Below are 19,337 nucleotides of genomic sequence, written 5' to 3'. Positions count from 1 at the left end.
ATCTTATTTATAGCAGCTGATATTTTTCTTGGATCCCTCTCATCGAGATGTGTAGGATTGATCTAAAGATCATCCGATTCCGATAAGTATTCATGGAGTTATGAATTTAATTGTGTTATAAGACAATTCGTCAAGGTCGGCCAGCAACCAAACTGCCCCCACTTGTGATTAACGTTTTAGTATAAATAGAGGTGGCCTTCAAGTCATTTTGACACGCTCGCACTCTTGTGATCTCTCTCTTCATTCTGTTTTGGGTTTTGATGAAGGAGAGATCTAGAGGGAGTGCCCTAGGCTAAATGCTGCCCTAATGAAGAAGCCCTAACGCAGTCAACGAAGAAGCCTTAACAGTCATGGAGGAGACTTCTATAGTGCAGCAAGGAGAAGTTCTAACTGCCCTAAACGCAGGTCTAGAAGAGACCTTAAGCAGCTGTCCTTAAAATCCCTAAACGTTGTCCTAGGAAAAGACATCTAACCGCAAAGAAAGGAGGGTCATGTTGTGCCCTAGCCACAGAGAATAGAAGGACTAACGCAGCACTATAGACATAGATGAATGATGTATAAAGGAGGCCTCAACGTGCCCTAGCCGCAGCCAAGGATGAGGCCTAATTATACATGGAAGATAGGCCCTAAATGTTGATGTATGAGGCTAAATCCGCAGTTCAGTTTTTACCCTAGTCACTGTCCAGGTGTGCCCTAACCGCAGGCCTTATGCCACAGCAATAAAGATTGTTTTGGGATCATTTGGAAGAGTGTTGGGCAGACACAGTCAAGAGGAGACTTGATATATCAAGCCACAGCAAACAGAGGAAGGCCGAAGTTGTTGATGAGGGATAGACTTCCCAGAAAATGCAGCATAGGGTCTCCTCCTCTCTTAGAAGGGCAGCCACAATAAAGTAGGGCACTTCTAGGCAGATTGAAGGGTTGTTGGAAGTACCCTAACCAGTCCAAGATTGTTGCAGTCAAGGACCCTAGAACTGTATGCTGAAGAAAGTGTTAAGGGCTACCATATGCTCAGAACAACAGTGTTTTGTGCATAACTGTTAGGTACAGCTGTTACAACAGTAAAACTAGGATAGCTAGGCAATGGTACATACATATTTAGAGCAACGTAAATATGTTGGGACAGCAGTAATGTTGGATTGTTGGGATAACAAGCCCTGATGGGACAGGAGTACTAGCAGCAATGATATTGTGCCACAATGTTCAATGGGATAGCACATTGATGAGGCAGTGGCACAATGGGACAGCAATGACATTGTGCAGCGGTGGCACAATCGGACAGCCATGACATTGTGCAGCAGTGGCACAATGGGACAGCAAGCATGGACAACATGGTGCAACATGGCAAGCATGGATAGCATGGCAAGCATGGTGCAGCATGGCAAGCATGGACAGCATGGATAGTTGTGGCAAGCACATGAGACATGTTGTATGACAACATGGTTCAACAGTGGCAAATAGGACAGCAATGCAGCATAGGTTGAAGCATGGTGCAGCATGATGACGAGATGCAGCACAATGATAGGTGAAGGAGTCACCTTGGAGAATCAGTTGAAGCAGCATGTCTTCAACTGATCTCATGTATCATCTTCTTAGAGATGATCTATGTGCTTATCTAGATAAGTCAAAGTGTTGACTTCTGCTGTAAATGTACTATCTCTCTCTCTCTCTCTCTCTCTCTTTTGAACTATTGAAGAACATATAAGAAGAATTGATCAAGGATTTCCCCACATTGGGGTTTTTCCCTGGCTAGCACCACATCTTGTGTCCTCTTGTCTTGGCTTGTCTTCAGCGATTTATATTTATGTTCTATCTGCAGTTTACTTTAATGTTGATGTGATTGCTAATCTGGAAAAGATATTGAGCTAACTGTGAAAATTGAAATAAATTGCTCTAAGCATAGAACATACCTAAAATTAACAGAGAGCAATTGGTGATTGGTTTCAGCCTTCAGGCATTTGGAAAAGCAGATCCGCGGATTTTTCTTCAAGCCAGGGCATGCTTTCTCCAAGGACGCAAAGGCAACTCGTGGGGTTTAAATGGGAGCACTGAATTAGGGAGTCAAAGGGAGGAAATTCGCAGCCAATCCATCATCGGACAGAGCAGAAATTTTAGAAGAATTTCCAGGGTCAGTTCAGCCACATTTTGGGAGAGACAAGCAGCTGGAATTGAGGGCCTACGCAGGGGCAGTTTGGGCATTTCTGCACCAGATTGGGAGTTGCTTCTGTTGGGAGTTTGGGAGCTGGAAATTCATTGGGTGATGAGGGGAAATTTCCCTTAGGAGTTGGGAGAAATTTGGAGGTGGATTTCAGGTCTATTACGACAGAAAACTTTTGTAGCTATTTGGCAGCCAGTTCAGAGGAGTAAGCTTATAATTGGGGTCTCAAGTGGTCAGTAAAATTTCTCCAAACTCTTTCTGGGTTTTTGTAGGTTTGGTGAAAGGAGTCCGGGGTTAATTTCGCAAAATTTTATGGGCAGTATTTTTGACAGAATCAGCGTTCCTGTCAGCAACCAGCAACAGAAATTACTGAAAGAGGGCACAGTTCACTCTGGGACCGTTTCCACTACTTGGGTCCGTGTGATATTTCTGAGTTTTGTTGAAGCTAGTGTGGAGAGACTACATTTAATTTTGCCTAATTTTTGGAGTAGACTTGAGGGCTGAAATCTCAGCGCACCTGCAGCAGCAGTGGCAGTAATTTTTTGGGTCAATGCAGAGGTTTTTGGTGGAGTCGTTCCAGCACTTGGTCATCACAATTCCAACCTGGGTTTTGACTAGCTTGTTGTAGCAATTCTAGGTTCCTCTTTCCATACTCATTTATACTCCATTCTGCTCAGAAATAATTAAAAAGGCTCAGAGTTTTGGTGCATTTCCTCTTGTTTTTTTATTTTCTCTGTATGTGTTGAATTTCCTAGTTGTTATAGTGCAAATTTCTGTTATTCAATTAATATGTCCGTTAGGAATATTACATAAATCAAGTGATGCATAAAGATCCACAAGAATTGGCTTGTATGATCATACATTACTTTTTCTAGGTTCATGTCTATGAAATTACCTTGAAATGTAAGTTGCAGACCTCTGAATGATTCAACTCAGATATTTACTTTTCTATTTACTTGTGATCTTCATCCGGCAAAGAATGAAATTGACGATACAAATGATGCAATACTCTTCATAGTATTTTCTATATGGTGAGCATGGTCAACAGACCTGCTGTATAATTTCACATGTGGCTTCTCTTGAATTACAGCAGTTTAAATTATGATGACAAATATGATACTCCAAAAGATATATAATAGTTGATGTGGTGATATAATGTCATGTTCCGCATATTCCAAGGCAACAATTTGTTCTTGGCCTTGCTAGATATAACTTTGCAATCATACCATAATCCTAAGAAGAGGTCAGCATCTAAGCTAAGTAAAACTTCCACTAATTCTGCACAACAACCTTAGAATCAAACATAGGGAATCCCCCCTAAGGCTAGAAAATCACACCCCTAAACCTAGAAGTGAGGGGCAAGGCTACCAAGGTGACAGTAAGTGGCTTGCCTGTTAGTTTCCTTAGGTTCCCCCCTTGGTGAGGTTAGGACTCTTCTCTAGGGAGAATCCAACTGATAACAGTCCCCAATACCTGCCCAAAGCTAAAGGCAAGACCTAATCAAGAGGGCTTATTTCCATCTTAATGAGAAAAGAATATTGAAAAACAGAATTTCTTGTTACAAGGACAAAAAATAAACTGGAGTGGCATAGCCCATTAAAAATTAAAAAATAAGAAAATTCATAATTAAAATATATATATATATAGTAGCTCACCTAATAAAATCTATCATTCATAGGCATTCATATTTTGGCTCTCCAAAACATTAAACACACACAGAAATAAGAAGAAATTCCACGGGATTAACCTGAAATTCAGCATCATGTAAATTTGTGTATAGCTAAGAAGGCCTGTATCACATGGCTTGTAAAACTTCAGTTGTATGCCTGGTTAATGTAAAAAAATATTTACTTTCCATTTTAAAACTTCAATATAAGCTGAAAGGCACCAAGAAGGATAGCATACCTTGCATTTGGACCCATGCCTGCATTGAGGACGAATAGAACATTTTCTGGGACACCTGGGTGGCTTCAGTCCCCTTTCTGCTCCACAGGGAACCTGAAAATTCGTCAATGCAGAGAGCTATAAAGATAAAAACAAAAGAAGATTTGCATCCTTAAGACAAATTTATAGCAAATAGTAATTAAAATGATGAGAGAAAACAGACATTATTCAAGTTTGCAAACTTCTTGAGAAGAAATTAATAGATTTCCATTCTCCAAAAGATGATGGAGAAATTCATTCGTTTCGAACCCCAACATATTTTAGCCATTATTTAAGGATGGCTTGAAGTAAAGGATTGTCAAACTAAGCAGGCTGTGAAGGAAGAAAAGGAATACAAGTTCGAGTGCTCCTAGAAATATATTTGACCTAAACAGATCAGGATGCCCTGCTATGAGGAATTTTTGTCCCAAGCTTAACCATGTTCCAAGTTTATCAGGTAAGAAACATCAACTAACTTTTACTATCTGGATCAAAGGAATAAGAGCACAATGAGAGGTCAATTTATGAGCATAGGCAAGGGAGAGCACTCAAGTGGGGGGATTCACCTAGGTACAGGAGAACATACAAGGGTCATACAGTAGGGAGAAGATATATAAGGGGAAGACATGAACCCTAACCCACGTGTTAAATCTTATAGAGATGCCATGGTTGACTTGCTAGATAGATGAACCACTTCTTTGGAGGGTTTTGGAATAGGTTGAGGATGATTTCTATTGTTTCGTAGCTGAAGCCTTTTCTTCTGGATTTCTATCTGAATCTCTTAATCAAGGTCTTACTAAGTTAATTCTGAAAAATGAAGCTAGGGACAACATTGGGGGTTACAGGCCTATTACCTTGTTCAACATGGCTTATAAGATCCTTGTGGAGGAAGTGGTTCTTCTATGTAGGATGCGGACAGAAAGGTTGTTCAAAATGAACAGACAAGATTTGTGCATGGTAAATTCATTTTAGACACAGTGATCTCTGTTACCTACCAAAATTGATAACCAAATACGAGGAAAATTTTCTTCTACATTTGACAGCCATCCTGACAGCCAGCCAGCCAACAGCCCCTGATATTCACTTTTAGATGATGGTAAGCCATATGTCTCAACTATCTGCATCAACCACATACCTCTCACCATCCAGCATTTCCACTTCGATGAAGGTAGGCTGTTATTCAAAAGGTGCTTTGATCATTTTGCTATCGGGTAATTATGCTTGTTTGTTTCGGGCATTTAGTAGAAATAAAGGAGAGATCTAGAAGATTGACCGATCTTGACTGTAAATCTGTTCTCTAACCTCACCAAGGTGGGTAATTTTTAGCACTAGTCCAGTAGGACCTCCCTTGAGGCCTTAGGGTTATAGGAGGTGCACTACTTCGAAACCCCAGATTGAGATTACATGTTCATTTTCTGTTACATCAGACTTAACACTTTCCATGCCACATTACAAGCCCATTATACCACCTCCATTCTTCAGGTCTAGCTTGTTATTGGTTCATTGGGATTTGGCACCGACATGTCCACACTCCTTGAGTAAGTACGGAAAACATTGCCCAAGAGGTTGAACCGTTGATACAACTAAAAGAATGGAAAAGCACATCATGGCCACAATGAAAGAAAAAGAGGAAAATCAAAATGTAAAAGATGGTCGAGGCACAAATCAGCGCGTGGGCAAAAGTCTAGCATGAGTTCCTAAGAACACAGTTCATAAGCACATGATGCTCCATTACATCTAAAGGAACCCTTGCATGCCTCAACCCTAATGAGTGATGAACTGTCTCATCATGAGGGGTATATTAAATATTATATCATCAAGACCAAACTCTAACCCTTGAGATATGCATTGTAATACAAAACATTATCAAGAAGTGAAAGGCACACTAGAGGAGTCGAAAAAGTAGGCCAAGCAGGGTAACTCATGCCTCCACTATTGCTCACTCCTTAAATTTATACACTTAGGATGTGGACTCCCCATCAACTGGTCCCCTTAACCATGGCACTTGGCCATGGAGCCTTTTCCCGTCCATTTGCCATACATTTACACTAACACCTACTGATTGGGGTTCAACCTCAGAAATGCTAGTTCCCCTTACGGGTTGGAAGCACCTAATAGGGTTGACCATTAGCCACTTCTATCATTGTAGGGAACTCCTTTATAGGACTTGGTCTAGTAAGATATCATAAGGTGATCCAATTTTGAAGTATCAATATGCCCTTAACATCCAAGTTTGCTCCACTTAGATGATCATATGATCTTAGTCTTTAATGGATGGTTGCTTTCACATGAGCTCATGTTGGTCTTGTCAAGTGGTCCACAACAGCCCAAGCCATGAGGGCACCCACACCACAGGTACCCAAACCTTTCAGAGAGACAGATGACTTAGTAGATGCAGCATTTAGAGTGTTGGGCTTTATGATGACTTAAGTAGATGTTATGTGATTTTTTTCTTAAATTGCAGCAACTGGAAATTTATTCTTCTAGCTGATTAATTATGTAGTTTATTTGCTACAGCAAACAACAAATAAATCACACTGCAATTCTTCACAAATAAAATACACTGCAGAAATAAACAGGAACTGAGAAATATAGATGTGCACACACATAAAAAAATTGACATAGTTATTTTTTGACAAACATCCCCAAAAAAACCCAATGCGGGAAAATTGGTGCAGTAGATGAGGGTTTTATTATTATGCAGCAGTGAAAATATGAGTACAATCTAGATATCAAAACTTGGCAATCCTCAACGAGAAAATCTGGCAAAATTATTTAGGGTATTTCTCCCTCCTCCATGGCCAGTCATGGCACAACACTCAAAAAATTGGTCACCCAAAACCCCTACGCAGACCTCTACGCACATGTTGAGTAGCCTGTAACTCACACTCCTGGAATCTGCCTCTGAGTATGACGTTCTTCCTGCTGCTACTGCTGGATGTGATCCTCTTACCCTCTAGAAAATTTTCCCAGCCTCTGGAAGCTGAATCGACCTGTTGCTCAGCCAAATTGATATGCCACATTGAAGCTGCATGCGCAGTCCCTGTGTAGCCTCTAGTGGAATAACTTCAGCCTCTTGATGCTTCTTCTCTGAAATTGGAAATCTTCCTTCGAACTCACTATCTCTGCTCCTCATTGTCTCTGCGTCCCCTCTGGCTCGAACTCTCTATGCTCAACTGCTGGAAGTTCAATCTCTTCCAAGCTATGTTGCAGGAAACGTGGGGGGGGCCCGTTTCCGGCTGGAAACCGGTACGAAACGTGGAAACGCGTTTCCCGGCCGTACAAGCCACGTTTCCCAATTGTAATGTGTTTTTTTTTTTTTTTTTTTTAATTTGTTTTTAAATTTTTTTTAGGTTTCCAGTAAATTCTAGAAGCCTATTCTAAACTTATAAAAGAGAAGTTTGTCTCATTCTCTCATCACACTATTCAGCAAGTCGTTTCTCTTGGAGACTGGCAGTTGTTTCAGCTAGGGTGTTTTGAGCAGTGAGCAAAGTAGATTTCAGCAGCAGGAGAAAGAGATTTCAGCAGGAGATTTCAGTAGCAGCAGATTTGGCTCAGCTGCAGCCATATTTCTCTTCTCTTTTCTGGCATTTTGGGGTAGTTTCAGCCACAGAAAATTAATTTGGGTAAGCCACATTCATTTTGTTAGTTTTTTCTTACTATTTCTTCAATTTTTCTAGGGTTTATGCAGCCAAAAATATGAAAAACGTTTTTTATTTATAGATTTGTTTTTTAAATTTATTTTTGCAGCAGATTTGGCTCAGCTACAGCCATATTTCTCCTCTTTTCTGGCATTTTAGGGTAGTTTCAGCCACAGAAAATTAATTTGGGTAAGCCACATTCATTTCTTAGTTTTTTCTTACTATTTCCTCAATTTTTCTAGGGTTTATACAGCCAAAAATATGAAAAACGTTTTTATTATTTAACTTTTTTATTTACAAATTTGTTTTTTATATTATTTTTGCAGCAATGGCTTCCAGCCAAAGTGCAGCTGCAAGTTCAAGCCCTAGGGCCAACCCAAGGGCTGAATATTATCCTCTTTGGAGGCATGTGACGAAGCTTCAAAGATGTGGAGGTGGTGGCTCATGGGAATGGCGATGCAATCTTTGCAATAATACGTACAAGGGCTCCTACCCAAGAGTGAAGGCACATCTATTGCGTGGAGGAGGACAGGGGATTTCAGGTTGCACAAAAACATCAGATCCGTTGGCAAGGAGGGCATATCAAAGAGAGCAAGATGAGGCGGATGGTACTAAGAGAAGGCATGATGACCTTACTCAAGCTCCATCTAAGATTGAGCCAAGGATTGTAGCTGAAGCAAGAAAGAGGAGAGCTGGTCACACTCAACAACATGAACAACCAGCACCCAAATATACCAGAGGCCCAGGGGCATCCCCTTCAATTCAGGATAGCAAAATTGCTAGATTGGTGAATGTGCAAGCAAGAGAAGAAACTGATTCCAGAGTGGCTAGGTGCATTTATGCATGTGGTATCCCATTCAATGTTGTTCGCTCTCCTTACTGGCAAGATATGATAAGGGCAGTTAACAAAGCTCAACTATGAGAAAGTCAGAACCCAGCTTCTCAAAAATGAGAAGGACCTTGTGGAGGACATTTTAGCTCCAATTCGTTCTTCCTGGAGTAGCTCTGGGGTTACCATAGTCTCAGATGGTTGGACAGATATAAGGCGCAGACCATTGATAAATATCATTGCCACTTCCCCCAATGGAGCAATGTTTATCAAGGCAGAAGACTGCTCAGGAGAGGTGAAAGATGCACAGTACATTGCTGATGTTATTATAAAAGCTATTGAACAAATAGGGCCTAACAAGGTGGTGCAAGTTATCACGGATAATGCACCGGTTTGCAAAGCTGCAGGTTTAATTATTGAGGGGAGGTATGACCACATCTTTTGGACACCATGCATTGTCCATAATCTGAATCTGATCTTAGAGGAGATCGACAACAAAGTTTCCTGGATAAAGGAACTCACAGGGGAAGTAAGGGAGATTATCAAGTTCATCACCAACCACCACCAGTCTCAGGCCATATTTCGAGAGTACTCCAAATTGGAGTTGTTCAAAGTTGCTGAGACAAGATATGCCTCAAACATCGTGATGTTGCGCCGCCTTGTTGAGGTTAAGCATGCATTAGTTTCTATGGTGGTGAGTCAACTTTGGATTGAGTGGAGACAAGCAGATTCAAAGCGGGGATCTATGGTGCGTAGATTGTGCCTTGATGAGGATTGGTGGAGCAAGGTAGATTTCTTGCTAAAGTTCACAACCCCTGCATTTGAACTTCTCCGGAGTGCTGACACTGACCAACCTTTCTTGGGAGAGGTATATGATGGCATGGATTCCATGGTTGAGAAAACTATGGAAATCATTTCGCAGGAGTCTCCACAACTTTTGTTTGTTGATGATCATTTTGCTGGTTTGATCAAGAAAATCATTGTTGATAGGTGGAACAATTTCAATACTCCATTGCACACTTTAGCACATGCTTTGAACCCCAAATTTTATGATGAGGAGCTTATTGCTAAAAGCAATGGGAAGAGGAAGGCACCCCATAAGGATAGAGAGGTGGCTACTAGGGTGAAAAAAGCCCTTATGAGAATGTTTCCTTCTCATCTACATAGGGAGGTAAAGGAGGAATTTGTCAGTTTTGCTGCAGGAATAGATGATTATGCAGATATATCAGCTTTGGAGGAGAGAAGCACCATAAATCCAGTTAGGTGGTGGATTTGTCATGGAGCAAATGGTGTATATTTGCAAAACTTTGCCATTCGTATTCTTTCACAAGTGGCAAGCTCTTCATCAGCAGAAAGGAATTGGAGCACTTATGGTTTTATTCATTCTGTGAAGCGCAATAGGTTGGGCTCACAGAAAGCAGAGGATCTTGTTTATGTGCACTCCAACCTTCGCCTTGCATCTCGTAGGGGTCCAAAATACAACAGTGGTCCTTCTAAAGAATGGGATGTGGATGCAGAAAATCCTGATTTGGATCTCTCTCTTGCTGCCCTGAATATTGAGGCCGAATCTAGAAGTGGAATTGGTGCATCTTCTTCTTCAGCACTACCATCCACTGTTGAGCATTGTGTTGCTTCTATTTTTGATGAGGATTGTTATGATGAGGATTAGTCTTTTGTGACTTGTCTCTATAGTTCTTGCAGCCTTATAGTCTTTATTGTACTTGCAGCCTCATATACTAATATAAATAAAGGCTGATTTTGAGATTTTGCCCTTGGATATATAATAAAGGTTGCTTTTGGATTTTCCTATATTTTTATTTTCATTATGTGATCATTCATGACTCATGAGTAAATGTGATGTAAACTTAATCTTAATGTTTAAATGTAATAAATTATAATGTATCATTAATGCTTTATGATTGCACATATATATAATAATAATTTTTAAATATTTTTAATATATATATATATATTCGCGTTTCCCCGTTTCCAAAATTTGGGGAGGTCGCGTTGCGTATCGCTTCCCGTTTCGGAAACTCGTTTCCGTTTCCCCGTTTCGTGCAACTTAGCTTCCAAGGAACTCGACCTCAAGCGTGTTTTGCTCCAACACCATTAACCTCCTCCTATAATCTTTCATTGGCTCATCAATGGCTATGATTAAATCCTCACAACGGCTAGGATCATCTCTGAGTTGATCCTTGTGAGTTTCTAGAGAATCTCACCTTTCTCAATTAATAGTTGTTAATTAATCACTTTTCCTAAGTTAGACTTACGAAATATTTAATTATTGACTAATTAACTCAATTGAGCCATCTCTGGGTGTTTTCTCATGAAATGTTTTCTAACTTCTGCGGTTCTTGTGTTTCTAAGCCTCTCTAACCAAAGTCAAGACTAGAACACCTATCTGATGCTACCCAACCATCAAAAACTAACACCCCCTCTTAGCAAAGAAGGTGTTTTGGATGATCTCATAACATCCTCCCATACATGTTGATGTCTGACAAGTGTGACAACCTGCCACTGTGTAACTTTGATTCATCTGCTACTTTATAGCTGAACCACTCTGCATCTACGTTGTTGTTGACACTGCACTGTACCACTTGTGCTTTTGCCAACTCTGCTCCGCACTGCAAGTTGCAACTGATCTCATGTTGTTGATGTTGCTGCAACTAAGAACAAAAACTATGAACCAACTATCACTAGACTAGCTTTGCAACTGTCTCCTGAGTCTTTGACTACAACTAGCCTCTGCATTGTCCACTAAGTAACTGTTTGTGCTGCAACAGCTTTGCGCACCTCAACATCTGTCTACAACTAGCTCTGCAATTGTCCCTCAAGATCTGACTGTGCCATTTTGAACACTGGTCTATCTAGTTCTGAATGTTGCGGGCCCTATAGCAAGGGTATTGATCCAAGAGGAATCACCTACCTGATACTAAACAAATGTTTGATGTTGAACACCTGTCTGATGCTCTCCTCGAAGGATCCTGCCCATCTCTACACAACTCTGGAGTCTAGAGCTCAATGTCTCCCCACCTCTCTCCTGGAGGTATAGCTGCATACAAAGTGAAATCTTTCTCCAACCTAGAGGACAACTGATCAATCTCTACCAAAGTTGTTGCCTGCTCCTGCTTCTCCTTCTTGTCCTTCTTCCTCTGAGGACAATGAGTATTGTAGTAACCAAGATTACCACACTTGAAGCATTTGATCTTCGACAGATCCTCCTACTTCTCTCCTCCCTGTGAGCCTTATCCCTAACTGGGACCTTTATTTGCCCTTCCCTTTGATGCAAGGGCTACATTCTCCTCCTCCTTCACACTTTTAGATCCTTTGTTGTTGCCACTGAGACTACTTTTGACTAGAGCAAGTCGCATCTCCTCCTGCTTGAAATATGCCCACATTCAATCCCAACTTGGTAGTTCATCTTGTCTAGTGATACCTTGGACAAAAGTCGCCCACTCCTCAGTGAAACTATTGATAGCTACACGCACCAGCTCAGCGTCTTGAGGTGTCTCTCCAACTGTAGCAAGCTCATTCTGGACATCCTGAATCCTGGTGAGGTACCGGGTAACTCCTCCCTTTCACATCCGAGTGGTTCTCAGCTTCTACTTCAGGAACATCTTCCGATTCTCGGAAGGATTTTGGTAGAGTGCTACGATAACATCCCACATTTCTTTGGTCGTATTCTTAGCCACTATGTGTGAGACTACATGATCTTGAACTCCATCGAGAAACAACCGCTTCGCCTTGGCTATCTTCTTATTGTAGTTCTCTAGATGTTGCGGGTTTGTAGGTACGGCCACAACTCTCTCTCCATATGTCTTCAAACGATGCTCATCTAGCATGAAAGTCATCCTGGTTTTCCAGATACAATAATTTGAGGCTCCATCTAGACTATCATGATCTCAAAGTCCTGTTAAGGCCATTTTTTGTAAAAATCACAACTGGAAAAATAAACAAGAATCTCCCTCTTCCTGCTTGGTTGTTAGCACTGCTACTCGCACTCCCTCCTAGAATGTGTAGATTTGCCCACTGCTACTGCCACCTGCAACTGGAAATCATGGATTTCCTCCTATAAACTGGATCTGGAAACCTTCTGAGAAATTCCTCCGATGTGCGCCCTTTCTATTCTTGCCCCGTGTTGATTATGCTTTGCGAATCTGCTGCAAAATCAACTGCGCCCAGATCAAGATTCTACTCTACAAAAAAGGTGATCTACTCACCAACTGCGTGTTGGAATTGCTCCTGGGGAATTCAAATTTTCCTGCAACCTTCCACTAGAAAATCGAACCCTCTGCCTAGCAACTCGAATTGCCTGGTTGGCTCTACGAAAATTTGGAAATCGATCTACCAAACTCCTTCTAAATCAGCACAAATTCTTCCTTCCGCCTCTAAGCCTTTGATTTGATCAACTTTGCTTTGATACCATGTGAAATTTTCCCTAAATTGCAGCAACTAGAAAGTTATTCTTCTAACTAGTTAATTATGCATTTTATTTGCTATGGCAAACAATGAATAAATCACACTGCAATTCTTCACAAATAAAATACGCTAAGGAAATAAACAAGAACTGATAAATATAGATGCACACACACAAAAAATTGACAGTTATTTTTGGACAAATGTCCCTAGAAAAACCCAATGCGGGAAAACAAGTGCAGTAGATGAGGGTTTTATTATTATGCAGCAGTGAAAATCTGAGTACAATCTGGATGCCAAAACTTGGCAATCCTCAACAAGAAAATCTGGCAAAATTATTTAGGGAATTTCTCCCTCCTCCTTGTGCAGTTCCAGCACAACACCACTTAAAAAAACTAGTCGTCCAAAACCCCTGCCTAGATGTTGCGTAGCCTATAACTCGTACTCCTGGAATCTACCTCTAAGTCGGATGTCCTGCCTGCTGCGGCTGTTGGAAGTGATCCTCCGGCCCTTTGGAAAATTTTCTTGGCCTCTGGAAGTTGAATCGATCAGCTACTCAGCCAAATCGATCTGCCACACTGAAGTTTCCCACACAACCTCTGGTGGAATAACTTGTGCCTTTTGTTGTTGCCTCTTCGGAACTGGAAATCTTCCTCCGAAGTCACTGCCTCTGCATCCCCTCTCGCTCGAACTCTCAATACTCAACTGCTGGAAGCTCGATCTCTGCCAAGGAACTCGACCTCAAGTGTGTTTTTCTCCAACCCCATCGACCCCCTCTTACAATATAGTGGGTTGGCCTGTAACCCAAGGTTTAATTGATGTCAAACTTGTTTTAGGGGCTCAATTAGCTTAAATTAATTGAGATGCACTTCATATAAATAGAGTTCACCTCATTCTTGTATCTCGTCATCGCTTTTGGAGTATTTCTGCCCTCTAAGAGATTTCAACCTAGCTTTTGTGACTTGTATTCTTGTGGAGGTGTGATCTATTATGGATAATATTGCTTTTGGAGACTAGCTCTTGTTGTGGAGATGTCACTTTGGGATAATAAAAGATTTGTTCATGCATATCTTGTAAGAACTTTTATTGTTGATTATCTTTTGAATGGTTATTTCATAGAATGGTTGTTATTAGGGCTTCTATGTGTTTCTTTTGTTGAATATTTTTCTATGAAATCTTAGCAAAGTATTGCATGTATTAACTAAAGAATGTATGACATCCCTTGGATGTTCTTCATGAAATATCTCTTCATGACTTTATCCCCTGATAAAGTGGTAGCCAAGGTTTTGAAAATTAGGGTTTTTCTTGCCTTTACTCCATACTAGGGTTTGATATATCCACTAGTTGGTTTTGCTTAGACTCCATCACTCAAAGATTAAGAATTGGCATCCACATATGTGATCACAAACCATTGAAAAATATCTTTTAAAATCTTTCTCTCCCTCACATTTTTGGTCCTTCATGGCAAGTCATTAGGCTAGGGCATAGGTCTGAATTCAATTAGGAGTGTGTTGGCCTGTGGAAAGGTTATATTGTGCTTTGAGCCTCATTGCATCAAAATCCACCCTTTTCCACAATGAATTTTTCCCCAGGGTAAAACCCTAAGCTTCAACTTAGGGCTTCTTGAAAGCTTGTTACTCCAATTTTTTATAATATCCATCTTTAACAAGCCTTTTCTTGGACTTATGTATCTTGGTAAGCCTTTATCCTTGCCTACTCATTAAACCTTAGGTCATAAGTGCCCTAGACAGGCCTCTTGGTGTTAACACTTTCCCTTGTCTTTGTCAAATTGAGCCTTGTCCTTAAACTGAGTTCATTCCTAAGCCTTTCATTTTGTCACTACTAAGCCATAGACTTTGAATACCTATTAGGTGACCAATACAGGGAAGTGAAAGTCAACTAAAAAGCAAGAGGTGGTGAGTTGTGTTGACAGCGGGCCTCCACCTCATAGTGTTGTTCGGGTCCCTTGGTCTAGCTCTTGTCTTGTGAGCCCTCTCACAAGGTCTGCTAGATTTTGAGGCAACATCTTCTAGCGTTGTTACCAAGGAAGATTTGAATCAACCTCCTCGTAATCTGAAGTCTAAGCTTCATTTTCTTGAATGAGCTTATCCAGTAGACAAGGATAAATTTGCTCATCTAGCGACTCCACTGGAAGAATGAAGCCCTAGTTCTTCATTGAGCTTCAAAGTTTCAATGCTTGTAGGGTGAAGCAAGCATCTCTTAAGGAATTTTGAATTCACCTTGGCGACTCCCCATTTGGTTATTATGCAAGACTCAAGGAAATGGCTCCTTGGGATCTGCATGAGATGTTCCCTGCTTTGGATGTCAAGGAAATTCCTGGATATCCAAATCATTATGATGCAAAAACTATGAAAAATGTCCCAAAATTTGACGGTGATCCTTCTTCAAGTGGATCATGTTGCAAAATTCATCAAGTATGCTTCATGGATCAATATGGTTCATGAGGATGCCCTCATGCGGTTGTTCATTAATTTTTTTGTGGTTGATCAATGAGAGTGACTTAAATGTTCTTATAAGCCTAAAAGCGTCCCTTCCATTAAGATACTTATTAAAAGTTTCTTAAGTATTGGGGGCCATGGTGTCATTTTGAAGTTATCCTTAAAGATTTAACAATAGCCCTCCAAGAGGGATACCTCTTTAATCATCTTGAAGAAGTTACAAAAAAAACACCATGAGTAAGAGAAAGAGTCCCTTTTAGATCATCAAGATGAACACGTTGAAAGTGACCTTGAAGATGACCCATAAGCGGAGTATGGTGAGGATCTTGCTGAAGATGATACTTTGACAAGTGATGTTGAGGCGAGCTCCACCCTTTTCATGGATCTTAAGTTTGACGATACACTTTTCAAAGACCTTGAGAAGGGTAATCCCATAAATCCCTTGGAATTAACATTGATGATTTTCAGTGCATTGAAGAGAGGAAGTGGGATACTAATAGCCATCATTTGGCCAAGGATCTGATTTATGATACTAACAATGATGTTAACAACAACTTTGTCCTACATTGTGCTTCATGTAAATCAGAGGATATGCTTGTTGATGTATTTGAGCCATCCTTAGATCTTCATTTTGTCGTCCCTCAATCATATTCAAATTCTATGACTTGTGAACTTGACGAGCCAACATCGGTTGCCCCTTTTGAATCTTATGATGACCAGCTTGTTTGTTGAGACCTTGCCCCTAAATCTAAGTTGCAGGAAACGTGCCCTAGGGGTCCGTTTCCGGCCGGAAACGAAACGGAAACGCGTTTCCGCGTACCGTACGGCCTGGAAACGCGTTTCCGGCCGTACAGGCACGTTTCCCGAAATGGAAACTTGCCCGTACGGCCGGAAACGCGTTTCCAGGCCATACGGGCCCCGTTTCCCCAAAAAAATGACTTGTTTTTTAAATTTTTTTTTTTTCTAATTAGTTTTTAAATTTTTTTAGGGTTTCTAAGCTGTTCTAGAAGCTGTTTCTAGGGTTTCTAAGCTGTTCTAGAAATTTTTTTAGGGTTTCTAAGCTGTTCTAGAAGCTGTTTTAGGGTTTCTAAGCTGTGACTTGTCTCTATATATATATATATATTATTATATATATTCGCGTTTCCCCGTTTCCAAAATTTGGGGAGGTCGCGTTTCGTTTCGCTTCCCCGTTTCGTTTCGCTTCCGCGTTTCCCCGTTTCGTGCAACTTAGCCCTAAATCATATGCTTCCTCATGCAACTCACAACATATATTAAGTGATATCAATGAGAGTTGTACACCGAAGATAGCTATTGAGCAAGACTTCCTAAAATTGATTATTGATTACTCCATATTCAGGTATCAAGAGAGGACCCAATGGTGTAAGTTGAATTCCTCATTTCCCCTTTCATCCTTGACTCCTCTCCATGATCCATGGTCATTTTGTTTTCCCACCACCCACCTTCATTGCTCTAATCTGCTTCTTGAGTATTATGAGACAATTGTCACTAATTGTGATACTCCTTTGTTCCATCTCTTGATTAAGCATAGGGGTAGAAAGCGTAATATTGACTTGATAATATGTTGGCTTCATTGGTTAAATGACTATACTTGGTCAACATGTCATGTACTACATTGTTAGTCTAGGTTGCATTGCATATTGTGTGAATTCTAAATATTGCATTCTCGTATTGTTGTGTTTCATTATAGATTAATCTGCACTTAGATAGATTTTATTTTCGGTATCGATTTTATTATCATCATATAAAACCAAGGTCATAACCAACATCCAGTGCACATGCTTCCAAAGCAGTTGATTTGAGTGTGTAGGTAACGGGTCTACGAGCCCAGGGATTGTTGGAGTTCTCATGAACTCCCCGTTCGAGCATATGGATCATGCACTCTATGGTGAGCTCATGTCCTCGAGTTGGAGCCAGATGTTACCCACCAAAATGGGTAACCCCATAGGAGGAAAATTTTCAACTACATTTGAGAGCAATCTTGACAGCCAGCAAACTAGTAGCCCCTAATATCCACTATTTGATGATGATATGCCATGTGCCTCCGCCATTTGCATCAACCATATACCTCTCACCATCTGGCATTTCCACTTGGATGAAGGAAAGCTACTATTCAAAAGGTATTTTGATCATTTTGCAATCGGGTGCCTATACTTGTTTGTTTTGGGCATTTAGTATGGATAAAGGGGTGATTTGAAAGATTAATCGATCTTGACAGTAAATATGTTCTCTCACCTCACCAGGGGAGTTAATTTTTAGCCCTATTCCAATAGGACCTCCCTTGAGGCCCTAGGCTTATAGGAGGGGCACTACTAGAATGAGATTGTTTGTTCATTTTTCCTTACATCATACTTAACATTTTCCATGCCACATTACAAGCCCATTATACCACCTCCATTCTTCAAGTCTAACTTGTCATTGGTTCATTGGGATTTAGCATCATCATGTCTACACTCCTTGTGTAGGGCCGAAAAACATTACCCTAGAGGTTGAAACAACTAAAAGAATGGAAAAGCATATCATGGCCACAATGAAAGAAAAATAAGAAAATCAAAATGCAAAAGATGGTTGGGACATAAGTTAACATGTGGGAAAAAGCCTAGCACAAGTTCTACCCTCATTAGCCATCACCTAGTTCCTGAGCACATGATGCTCCATTACAACAAAAGGAACCCTTGCATGTCACAAACCTTGATGAGCAATAAATTGTCTCATCCTGAGGGATAAAATTAAATGTTACATCATAAAGAGCAAGCTCTAACCCTTGAGCTATGCACGTTGTAATGCAAGCCATTATCAAGAAGAAATAAAAGGCATACTAGAGGGATCGAAAAAGCAAGCCAAGCAAGGTAACTCATGGCTCCACGATTGCTCCTTCCTTACATCTACACACTCAAGACGTGGACTCCCCATCAACTGATCCCCTTCACCGTGGCACTTGGCGATGAAGCCTTTCCCCTCCATTTTTCATATATTTACAATACACTAACACCTATTGATAGAAGGGTTCACCTCGAAAATGCCAATTCCCCTTAAGGGCTAGAAGCACCTAATAGGGTTGAGCATTAGCCACCTCTATCAAGGTAGGGAACACCTTTATGGGACTTGGTCTAGTTAGATATCGAAAGGTGATCCAACTTTGAACTATTAATATGCCTTTAACATCCAAGTTTTGTCCACTTAGATGCTCATGTGATCTTAGTCTCTAATCGCTAGTTGTTTTCACTTAGTTCATGTTGGTCTTGTTAAGTGGTCCACAACAACCCAGCCCATGAGGGCACCCACTCCACAGGCACCCAGGCCTTTCAGAGAGACGAATAACTTAGCAGATGCAGCATTGAGAGTGTTGGACCTTATGACGACTTGAGCAGATGTTACATGTCTCAGAGCACCCTCAGGACCTAAGACGTTGATCTCCTTTGACCTAGCACAACGAATTCATGATGATTGCACTACTGGACCCTGCATGCCCCCAGGTTGGCTTTGACACTACCTGATGAGCAGGCCATGATTCAAATCCCAGCTAAGGATGGTCTTCCATGGGAGACTAAGGAAAGCTTGTTGCACCTAATGGAGCTCTAATGTTGGAGAGAGGAGGCCCTATTTTGACCATTAAAGACCCATAGAGATGACATGGTAATGCCCAAACTAGATTTGGGACCCCAGAGGCTGACTTAAGGTGGATTTGAGGGACATTCCTCAAATGTTGGATGATCCTAGCACACAAACATATTTTCAAAGTTCATCACACCATGGCATGGCATTTGGACCCCAAAAAGGGCATGACATCAACCTTATTGAGGCCTACGGCCCAAACTTGTGGGCATTTATGACATACTTTAGCACTGAGCTAGTGGGTTGGCCTGTAACCCAAGGTTTAATTGATTTCA

General features: G+C 40.9%; 1 protein-coding gene across 3 annotated transcripts in view; it reads right to left on the bottom strand.

Annotated features, from left to right (window-relative positions):
* NFXL2 (NF-X1-type zinc finger protein NFXL2) overlaps positions 1-19,337 on the bottom strand; it is a 312,418-nt gene that overhangs the window by 160,098 nt on the left and 132,983 nt on the right. For 2 of the 3 annotated variants that reach the window (XM_089436529.1, XM_089436530.1), the window contains exon 4: positions 4,064-4,158. In XM_089436529.1, coding sequence (XP_089292655.1) covers positions 4,064-4,158 — 95 coding nt within the window. The remainder of the gene's footprint in view (positions 1-4,063; positions 4,159-19,337) is intronic. The other variant, XM_089436528.1, reaches the window with a different exon arrangement.

The sequence above is a fragment of the Pinus tabuliformis genome, chromosome 5_2 (genome assembly GCF_031772625.1).
Source record: "Pinus tabuliformis cultivar Carrire ecotype Pingquan chromosome 5_2, CPIR1, whole genome shotgun sequence".
Taxonomy (NCBI): Eukaryota; Viridiplantae; Streptophyta; class Pinopsida; order Pinales; family Pinaceae; genus Pinus; species Pinus tabuliformis.
This window is presented reverse-complemented; position numbering and strand designations above follow the sequence as displayed.